This window comes from Sebastes fasciatus, chromosome 15, assembly GCF_043250625.1.
Source record: "Sebastes fasciatus isolate fSebFas1 chromosome 15, fSebFas1.pri, whole genome shotgun sequence".
In the NCBI taxonomy this organism is placed as follows: Eukaryota; Metazoa; Chordata; class Actinopteri; order Perciformes; family Sebastidae; genus Sebastes; species Sebastes fasciatus.
In genome coordinates this window covers 7,074,016-7,085,546 of record NC_133809.1, presented here as the reverse complement: position 1 = coordinate 7,085,546, position 11,531 = coordinate 7,074,016, and the positions used below count along the sequence as shown (strand labels likewise).

The following is an 11,531-nucleotide window of genomic DNA, read 5'->3' as shown; positions in this document are numbered from 1 at the left end:
AGACGCCAGAATTTAGGTCACTTGAGCTCACACAACATCAACGCAACTGGGAAAGATATGAGCTGAGCGTGAGAGGCGGGTCCAGGCCGGGTCGGGCAGATGATGTTGACTACTAAACATGATTACAATCAGATGTCAGATTATTAGAGAATGGACAAACACAACAGATTTATTACATAAACACACATAGACACTGTGTATACCCCAATAAATGCATCACACTTTCTCTTAGATAAACATTATCACTCATAAACATGCACAAACAGATGTTCATACACCAATCTGATGCAGAAATATAACAACATTCACATAATAAGCATATTTTACTTGCATCATACCTAATTTCCAACGATACCATAACTAACTAAAATACTCCTCTCTGATTGGCTGGACACCTCAGACAAGGATTAACAGTTTATAATTGTTTTAATGAGTGGCAGCAGTATTGTTGTATTGTTGCTATGGTTACCCACATTCTAATGTTCCGTGCCCACTGATTTAGAACGATGGTGAATATTAAAATACAGGTAACCATAGCAACAAAACAACTATCACTGAAACAGACCTTGAGTTAAACTTACAAACATAAACAACTTTTGAAAAATTAGATAATGATGATGATTTGAATACATTTTCAACTTATTTTGCTTTGGTAAAGTGGCCATGGCGGGCGTGCAACGATACACTCCGAGGTATCCTGATGCGGAAAACGTTATATTTCATTGGGCGTATTATGAGAAAATGGACCCCTGGGCTCAGTCATGCAAAAGGTACCACCTCTCCTTTATAGTTTTTTAGCCTCTTTCTGTTGTTATTTTGTGTGTCTTTGTAGCCGTTACACATCTCTCTGTGAATTTGTGTCTCTTTGTAGATGTTTTGTTTCTCTTCTGTAGTTGTTTTGTGTCATTTTGTGTGTCTTTGTAGTTATGTTGTGTCTCTTTGTAGTTATTTTGTGTCTTTGTAGTCATTTTGTTTCTCTTTGTGGTAATTTTGTGTGTCTTTGTAGTCATTTTGTGTGTCTTTGTGGTCATTTTGTGTCTCTTTGTGGTCATTTTGTGTGTCTTTGTGGTCATTTTGTGTCTCTTTGTAGTTATTTTGTGTCTCTTTGTAGTTATTTTGTGTCTCTTTGTAGTCATTTTGTTTCTCTTTGTGGTAATTTTGTGTCTGTAGTTGTTTTGTGTCTGTTTGTAGTCATTTGTGTCTCTTTGTAATTGTTTTGGTCTTTTTGTAGTTATTCGTTGTCTGTGGTTGTTTTGCCCGTTTTTGTAGTCGTTTTGCGTCTCTTAGTAGTCGTTTTGCATCTTTTGGTGGTTGTTTTCTCCCTGTTCATAGTAGTTGCGAGTCTCTTTGTGTGTCTTTGCAGCCATTTTTTGTCTATTTGTAGTCGTTTTATGTTTCTTTGTGGTCATTTTGAGCCTCTTCCTGGTTCGTACATGTCTCTTTGAGTGACATTTTGTAGGTGAAGGCCAGGGGGGGCCCCTGACACTTTGGGCCCTTGGCCCTGTGCCGGGTAGGCCTGTTCAGTAATCCATCCATGTTTGTATATCATGATCAAGGCTAGTTTACCAACCGAGCAAAGCGGGAATCTGCCCCAGAGCCCCATACCTTCAGGGGTCCCTAGATTCAAAGTACAGGAATTAATTTGTGTAGTTTTAATACCTTTTTTAATGTTTCAGTCATTGTGCATATTCTTAAATAAATTTGCAGTTAATCAATTTATAATCAAACAAAGTTGGGGAACGTGATTCTGAACAGGGGCCCGCAACTCACTTGCTTAATCCGGCCCTGATCAGGATACTACAACATTCACAGTGTTGGAAAGTCAGCAGGTTAACTGACATAGATGACTAATGACTAATGTGACTCATTTGAATTTATAAAGTCGGCCAGAGTAACTATTACATGTCATTATGTAGATGAATGTGCCATGTTGGGTCGGCAGCGGCCATAACAAGTTAACACACGTCAGTCCACAGTACGACAGGTGACATCACTCTGAGGTTCAGGTCAGACTGCAGGGGGTAATAACAGCAGAGAACATTTCCTGTCCGGGTTAATAACCACTAAAAGTCTTCAGTGGAAACATTAACAGAAACATTTGTTGGTATTTGGACAAAGATTGCCACGGGGTGAATGCGTTTTTTGTTGTACATGGTCACAAATATACAGGCTGGAGGGGAAGGTGTTAGTAGTTTGGAGCATTCAGCTCGTATAAACTGGCTCCATTAACACCTGAAGATTTACACATTCCTCATGAAGCATCAATTTCTGGCCTTTATGCTGCCTCAAGGGGATGGGTGCTTTCAGCTTTTGTCAAAGTGCGAGAGTAATCCAGGCAGGGTTCAAGGAACAGTGAAGGGAAATGTCATTCATTTATTTCCAGGCCAACACAGTAGCAGTTTCTTTGAACAGCTTTGGCAATGAAGCATCCATCCATCAAACGCTGGCAGTTTTGTCGAGTCACTGTCACAATGTATGGCATCTGTTATCAGGGCCACAGTCGGTCCAATGCAATACTGAATCTTTATTATTGTCACTGGGTTGTATAGTTTGTCATCTTTTGGAAAGCAGTCATCTTTTTGTCAACACAGACTGAATAAAATAGTTTCCCAAATAGATTTATTTCTAAATTACTTTGGCAATTTACGTCAATTTGTTGCAGTTCGACTGCAAAAGATGGTGAGAAACTGTTAAAAGAAGAGTGACGACATAAAACAGATCCATGTGGTAGTGAAATCCATTATTACTCTGGTCCCTTTGATGCTCCAGCTCTCCTGACTGTGGTGCCCTCATGGACATATCAGAACAGAAGAAGTGCATCAATATGACGCGCATCGAATCGTCTCTTAATGCATTCAAGCCTATGAAGAGGCGAGCTCATACGCTGTCTGACGGCGCTGTACTTTATTCATAACTGATGGTTAACCTACATCAGAGGAGGAGAAAAAAACGTATTTCCATGGCAACCCCTGGAAATTCATGCAGCGTGTGTGAGCAGCAAACCAATAGTCTCAATTAAACACCATTATTATCAGAGGCTGTCCAGAACGTCAGCGGTCACTTTGGACACATTCATTTCTTTCTTTCAAATTAACAAAATCCCAAAGCGCCCCGAGCCGTTTCCCATCAGGGCTGTGTGTTCAAGTAAGTGTAGTTCTGTGAGTGTGTATGTGTGAGTGTGTGACTGCTTTATGTGCAGCATCTGTCGATTTACTGCGAGTCTTGTGTTTCAAATATTAGAGGTAATCAGATCCTTCTGCTCTTCTTGGTTTGAGCTGGACTCAGCCGGTCTGTGCGCTGTGGTAAAGTCAAAGTGACCCAGAGGTCGCTGGTGTGAATCCATGAACAGACTGAAACAAGAGTAAAAGTGTAAAGCCGTTAAACACCAGAAAACAGAAATGTTGGGGAAAAATGGATAGAAGTTTGCTCTTCCTAAAGACAGACATTTAATGAAGATAGATAAGAAGTTCGATATCAATCTTATGTCTGTGCTGTAAAGGCTGTCTAGGAAACCCAGAGCATTAATATAGCATCAAACAACTATTTGCTATGTAAAGATATAGAGGAGTAATGTCTACCTGAGCAGAGAATGAAGTCTCTCTCCCACTGTGTGTGTTGTAATCTGAGTTTCTCCATGCTTTGTTGACATAGCCAGGCAGGTCTATGTGCAACAAACAGAAGCACATGGCTATTTATTCAGAATGACATCATCGGACCTTCCCATCTTGTTGCCTTGAATGCCTCCTTGGTGGTTGGTTAGGTTTAGGCATGAGGGGTGAGATTAGGCAGTAGCCTAGCTTAGCATAAAGACTGGGAACAAAGGGAAACAGCTAGCCTGGCTCTGTCCAATGTTTAAAAAGCCACCAATCGGCACCTTTTAAAGCTCACTAATTAACATATCTTAGTTTGTTTGTTTTAGGGGGAGTTAGCTTGCCAACATGCTAACATCGGCATATGTTGACGATTCACATGTGACATTTAGCAGGCTGGCATGCATACATGTGTAATAGTTATAGTTTGCATGGTAGTATGTTTGCATTTAGCAGCATTAGGGTGTCGTTTAGCATTGTAGTATGCTTAAGTTAGCATGGTGGACAAATTTGACCAAATTACACCAAAATCTGAGCCTTTAACACTGAAAGAAGTCTTGAATCTGTGATTAATGATTGAGATTGATGCATCGGTGTGGAAAAACTTGGCTATGGAACAATAACATGTGGGAATATTTGGCCTGTTTTCTTTGACAGACTCAAACTACACATTGACCATGTAGCTTAGAAGTACAATTATGTTCAGCAGTGGAAAATCATTCCCTTGGCATTACAACTGCGGGGAAAAGTAGTCATTTTTATTTTTATTTTTAGCAGGAAAGCAATCCCAAACATGGATCGAAGCCGTGCCAGTTCACTGTGTGTAATCTAGGAAACGGCAGTGAGTGCTGACATGTGTGGCTTTTTCTCCACAGTCACCAGACCGCTGAAAATATACTGGGGAATATTTGACAAAGCAAAAGGCAAAACACACGCCTACTGTAATGTCACAAGACTTCTGCTTTGAATAATGTGGATTCTCAAACCTGCCAAAACCTGAACAATTGATGCCAGACGGTGCAAACAATGGAAACGACAAATATTGAGAAAATCGGACTCACAGGAAACATTTGTTTTCTTTTACACACTAGTGAACAAGTGCAGATCAGATGTCCGGTTCAGGACGGAATAATAACAGTGCAGTTGCAGGAAAAAGGTGTCCCGGTATAATTTGATGCAGGCTGCTGTGCCAGCTCAGCCAGACTGAGGTTTGTGTAAGACGTGGGAGTTCTGGAGGTCAGGAGAGTCAGGACGGCTCTGAAATGATTTTCTCCTGCTGCTGCTCAGCCTTGAAGTGTTGTTGTACAGTGCAGCGTCGGCCTGAATCCAATTTCAATTCAGCAGATTCAGAAATTGGATTTTTCTTTCAGGGAGTGAAAGTCTGACGTGTCCAATCTCTTAGGATGATATTGAATGCTTTATTTATCACTGAATTGCAGTTTCACTGTACGGTACGGTGCATTTTTGCCTGAACTGAAACAGCACTGACTGACTGACTGACTGTCTCTCAAACCTATTACAGTAAACTACAGCAAGAAAGACGGGGCTGTAACTTTAAATAACACCTTTGAGCTCTGTCCGAGCTTGGGTGTGACATTTAATCAGAAAGAATGCAGAGATACGAAATTACAAATCCTCTAGTTTTTATCCTTTGCCCTGTGGTTTAAGCCTCGAACTCAATCATAAACAATACATACAGTATTGCTACTGTACGATAAAAGCCTTGTACAGTACCATCAGTTAGTGACAATTCAGAAAAGCACTTCTTTCTTTAGCTAAAATCCTGCTTTTAAGTGTTTTTCTAAATCGTTATGTAGCTCAAATGTGATGACATTTTCTCTATCTTAGGGTGGAATACCCATCGTCCAGCAGAAGCCCTGCGATGGCTCCTCTCATGATATCTGATACGCTATTAACTCAATTCTTACATCGCGTCCAAGCATCTATTTTAAGTACCTCTGTGTGTGTGTGGGTGAGGTCCGGGGCAGAAGAGCAGGAAGTAGCAGTGTGAAATATGGAAATCTCATTATGGATGCAGCTTGCTGCTCGCTGCAGCGGGGCTCCCGGTGTACGGTTGCTCGACTCTCACCATCAACTGAAGGAACAAATGCAGGAGTTGAAACTGAATCTCTGATATTTATGTTATCCGACCTCCACGCAGTCGTCATCTCTCCCATCTGACTTGTCTTATGCCACCCTCTCTCTAACTATCCCCTCATGAAAAACAATTCTACATTTTAAAGGTCCCATACTTGTATTTTGTGTTTCTACTAGGACATGTTTACATGCTGTAATATAAAAAAAACAACTTTATTTTCCTCATTCTGTCTGCCTGCTTATACCTGCATTTACCCTCTGTCTGAAACGCTCCGTTTTAGTGCATTTCAATGGAATTGCAACAGAATTGCGTTGCTAGGCAACGGTGTGGGTCCGTGTTTACTTCCTGTCAGCTGATGTCATTAACATACACTGCAACAGGAAATAAACTGGGACCCATTTAGAATGTTTACGTTTAAAACCGTGTAATGCTCTAAATATTGTATATTTGTGACATCACAAATGGACAGAAATCCTAACGGCTTGTTTCAAACGCGCAATTTTTCTGAATACGGGCTGTGTGTGTTTCTCCGTATATTGAGCGTTTTTGATAGTTTAACAGCATTTTTATAGCACTTGAACCTGCTTTATAATGTAAAAGACCTGAGAATCTCACTTTTTACAATATGGGACCTTTAAAATATTGATATTATAATTTAGATATTAGATAGATATTTAAATACTAAATGTGTCAACAATACTTTACATTTCCAGTATACAGTAGATCAATATCAAGATATTGTGCTAATAAAAGTAAAACAATAAATCCCATGTAGTTCAACATCCTCTCCTTTATTACCGTTCGCATACTGGTCATAATTTCTTCTCTATTATCTATTTTATATTGCTGTGAAACATCTCCTTCAAACAACTGGATTTATTCAAGTTTCTTGCCAAAAACTACATTTTACAAGATTACTTATTTCGCCCAATACTCATTTTTACTGAATAGAGTCTGAACGCACCATGATGTAAATCAACGGCACCTCCCGTGTTGAAATTGTCAGGACGAGAGCTAGTTAACGTTAGCCATTAGCAGTCGGTAAGCAGCACAGTCCTACACAGAGCTAACAGCTAACGTTAACTAGCTCTCGTCCTGCAGATTTGTTGTTCACAAAGAAGCATTATCAGGGAAAAAATAGGGTGCGTCCCCTGGACATGTCAATAGTGAGTTTACTGCTTCCCAAGCCCTGATGGTATTGTCATGTTTTCAGAATTTTGGCATTGAACTGGTAGTATCTGTTATCATGACATCTTTAGTTCAAACATATTTTTGTTCTTTTCTTCCACACAGAAAAAGAACAGCTTTCTTGTCAGTAAGCGTCCATTAGTTTTGAGGTCTTTTGTGTCTTGAAATATCCTGTTAGTATCTGTGTTCCTTCAGTGTCAGCATGTCTATAGACAAGCAAATCAATGGCTGGCCATGCTCATGGATTATAGGCTCAGGTGTAGGGTGTCATCTCTTGTAACCTAACCTTGTAACCTTCTCCTCTCTACTGATCTCGGCTCTTTTTTTCAGCCAAATCTTGACGTTTTCTTGTCATGTCTTGTGACTTGTTTCAAATCAAGAGATGAAAGCAGCTGTTCGCCTTCTAACCTTAACCCAACTATTGGATGTGTTGTCATGATATTCGGCACAGACATTCGTGTCCTTCTCAGTATGAATTAAAATCACTTTGATGGTTCTTTAACTTTTCATTTAGCGCCATGTTTAATTAAAAAATGTAATTAGTCCAATACTTTTGTTGATAAGAATACCTGTAAAACCATGTCACTCACCAGCCTCACCTGTTCTTTGTTTAGTGCTAATTTGCATGTCAGCAAATGTTAGCGTGCAAATACGCTAAACAAAGAACACGGTGAACATGTAAATATTACATAAGTGCGTTGACATTCACAACATCATCGTGAGCATGTTTGCGTGACAGCTACTGCCATACAAACCACTGCTGTTTTTACATTTACTTCACAGTGACTGCTAAGATTTAAAACACATTTTGTCCTACTACTATTACAACAAGACATTTAGTAATACAAGTAGCAGAGGCAGATAGCTGCGGCACAAGTTCAGTAGTAGCAGTAAAGACAGGAGTAGCAGTAGATGTAGTAAAAGTAGTCAGTGGTGGAAGAAATACTCTGATCTTTTACTTATGTAACAACACCAAATATCCACTGCTGCTGTTGTAGATTATATTTTACAGTCTTAAATGTACATTTTTGTAAATATAAATGTTCATTTTTTACATATCATCTGTCACTTTATGTACATATCTGTCACAGTAAATATAAGTCCTATTCACTATACATACAGTATATAGACATCTCCACATGTACACGCTGTACAAAGTCATCCAGTCCATATATATCTATTCAGCATTTATTTCTTTGCACTATTTGTATTGTTTACAACTTCCAGAAGACTTTACTTGTATATAGACATTTTATTTTTTATTTCTATTATTGTATTCTTATTTTATTGTTGGTCATTGTTGTTCCTAGCTGACATTTCTATTCTGTGTAAGTACATTGAGAGAGCTGCATAAAAATCAGAGTCAAATTCCATGTATGTATACAGTATACCTGGCAAAATACACCTGATTCTGAAGTAATTGTACTTATAGTACATAAGTATTAGTAAGTATATAAGTAATATAATTCAAGTACCAAAAGTAAAAGTGCTCATCTAGATGAGCTAGAATCGTATATATATTATATTACTTGATTATAATTATTGTTGAATTAATTTGTAAGTGGCACTAATGTTGCAGCTGCTAAACGTGGGGCTAATTTGAATTACTTTATATTCTGTTCGGCAGCTTAATCCATAATAATATATCATTTATTAGTTGATTTACATTTTTTTATGAATAATCTGAATTTGCAAAGTAACTAAAGCTGTCAAAATAAATGTAGTGGAGTGCAAAGTACAATATTTGCCTCCAAAAAATGTAGTGGAGTAGAAGTATAAAGTAGCATAAAATAGATATACTCAAGTAAAGTATAAGTACCTAGAGTACATTTTTCTACTTAGTTACATTCCACCGCTGAAAGTAGTTGTAGTGGCATTTCTCCAAGCATTAGATGAATGAAGTGGAGTTAAAAGAACAATATTCCCCTCAGTGGAGAAGAATAGAAGTATAAAGATGCACAAAATGATAATTAGTATCTCAAAATTGTGTGTATGTGCAGAGTTTGAGTAAATAAACTAGTACTAGGAAAGTAGCAACGTCAGCAGGAGCAGTGGTAGTAAAGTAGCAGTGACTCCCGATACGTTATATACAGCTTTTAATCCATCTTGCCGTTTGTTCTTCTCCACAATAAACATCCTCACAGCTTCACAGAGGAAAGATTAACGATAATCATGCGTTTAATTTACATCCTGTCGTCCCTCTGCTGTGTTTACGTTCGGTACGGTGTTGATAAGTCTCTGCATCATTGACACCAAAACAAATTCCTGTTGGTTTGTTGTTCCTGGCAGATGAAGTGATTGTGATTGTGCTAACACAGCACCGTACTGGGCCTGCTGGTCCTCCCCCCTGGTCTTTGCCAGAGCATCTGTGCTGAGCTGGCCCCTGGATCAGGATTTGGCAGGGCCACGCTCCAGGCGGCGGACCGTGTGTTTCAGCAGACCAGAGATCCTCTGGAGCTGCGGCGAGGCGAAGGGAAGAACAGGGAACAGGTTGCTTTGCTGCAGCGCCAACACAGCAGCTGTGTGTTGAAGCTCAGTGCACGAATGCGTTAGCTGGTGGTGGTGAGTGCGTCCTCCTTGACTTCAGCTCAGAGAGAAAGAGACTGCAGCTGTTGAGTGAAACCTCAGCACTTGGCCATGTTGTGTTAAAGAAGGAACAGACAGGACGTCCAGGCCGCACTCACTGATAAAGCTGATGACTTCTCAGGGCTTCAACAACTTTTTGATGAGATAAAAATGTGAAGAAAGCGTGATGTCGCATTGAAAAACTTTTCTAATTCAAGGTTTGAATCAGTTTTATATGCTGGTATTTGTCACCCAATTGGACTGTTATCAGGCCATTAAATAGGCCTTATCAGTCTCTATAAGCACCTGCTACGCCTACTACGCTGTAAAAGTGAAACTTAAAAGCAACACGTGAAACTGTATGCAATGTCACGTTTTGAACAAAAACAAAAAGGCTTTAGGTTTAGGCAATAAAACTACAACTTCTTTAGGTTTAGACAACAAAAACAGTTAGGTATAGGCAATAAAACTACAACTTCTTTAGGTTTAGGCAAGAAAACTACAACTTCTTTAGGTTCAGGCAATAAAACTACAACTTCTATGTTTAGGAAATAAAACTACAACTTCTAGGTTTAGGAAATAAAACTACAACTTCTTTAGGTTTAGACAACAAAAACAGTTAAGTTTAGAGAAAAACATTGTGTTTTGGGTTCAAATAACTACGAATACAAAGCCTACTACACATCGTTGGTTTCACACGGGATGCAAACTTCGATCTCCTTGGTGAAAATCCTGTGTTTTAGCACCTGACTTCCTCTTCTGCTCCTGTCATAATTACTACGGTCGCTGTTGTGTTCTTTTATACCTTCTTTTGGTGATCTACCATGTGAATAGATGATAAAACCTATTAGTGGGTGTAGTAGGCCCCTATTGACCCGCACCTGTAGGTCTTATAGCGACTGGTAATGCCTATTTAATAGCCTGAGAACAGTCTAATCGTCCGTATATGTGAGCATAGAATGATATAAATTATATCAGAACAGAAGCCGGTATGGAAACCAAAAGATTTTTTATGAAACGGACCAACCTTTGGTGAGAAAATGTCACCAATGTGTCCACAAAAATTCTAAAAGAAATCCCTGCACTTTAAGTTGCATTCATGTCAGGATTTTATGCTACTAACCAAAGAGAAGTGGGTCAGCACAGATCCTCTTACAAATTAAGTGGTGTTTCATTAGAAATATCATTTCAGTGCTGTTCCTTTGGGAAGATTAGCCGCTGGAGCACACACAGTGCTCATGACAAATCCATTGTGAGGGATAAAAATGTGACTTTTTAAGCAGCAGAGCGGTCTGTGTGGCAGATATCATTCGGCCGCCCACGCAAACCAACATCCAGCCACCTAGCATAGCTGAAATAGATGGTGCTGTGGGCTTGGAACCAACGGGAACAGGGGAGAAAACAAGAATGCTGCGTATTGTCTGCGTGAGAGCACAAGACAATGAGAGACTTCATTGGCTTGTGTCCATTGTGCTTGAGATTTCTTGGGCTCAGCTGAAGAAGAGAAAGGTCTTCATTCAGCCTGCTGGAGGCTTCTTCAAACCTGCCATTGTCATTCTCCTCTCTCCGTTTCCATGTTTTGCTTTCTCTCTCGAGGCTGATTGATGCTGCAGCGTTATGTCACTCAGCGCACTGTGTGGTTTTGTAAGCCCTTGACTTGTTAGCGCTGCTGGTTTCTTTTGTTTCGGTGTCTCACCTTTCCGTCAGTGTTTTGCCTCCAGTTCTCAAAATAGGAGAATTGGCGAGGAGTTAAATTACACCCAAGGTCAACCCCTCAGTCCTCACACTAAAGTGACAGGGGATATCAGTGTATTTAATGTCGTCTTTCTCCGCTCACATCTGAGCACATTTCTCTCTCCGCCGTCATTCATGGCAGTTTTGACCCACATCTTTTACTCTGTGTTGTTGAATAGCCATTCCCGCCCGCTGAACGACATTCAATGCCGTGTTGTTGCGCCCCAGAATACTTCAGGAATGATGTCATTCCGCCGTTAACACTGTTTGATTTTGCAGTAAAAAGAAGGAGAGCAGGATGATGAATGGTTGTGGAGTAAATAGGCCTTCCAGATTCAGAGCAGCTCTCCTCAGTG

At 39.8% G+C, this 11,531-nt stretch overlaps 1 protein-coding gene across 5 annotated transcripts in view; it reads left to right on the top strand.

Annotated features, from left to right (window-relative positions):
* The window catches only part of pacs2 (phosphofurin acidic cluster sorting protein 2), a 71,709-nt gene that overhangs the window by 38,094 nt on the left and 22,084 nt on the right, over window positions 1-11,531 (top strand). The window contains exon 1 of one of the 5 annotated variants that reach the window (XM_074660897.1): window positions 601-770. The exons of the other annotated variants lie outside the window; for them this stretch is intronic. Coding sequence (XP_074516998.1) covers window positions 664-770 — 107 coding nt within the window. The 5' untranslated portion in view covers window positions 601-663. Of the gene's footprint in view, window positions 1-600; window positions 771-11,531 lie in introns of those variants that run through there. 5 annotated transcript variants of the gene reach the window in all.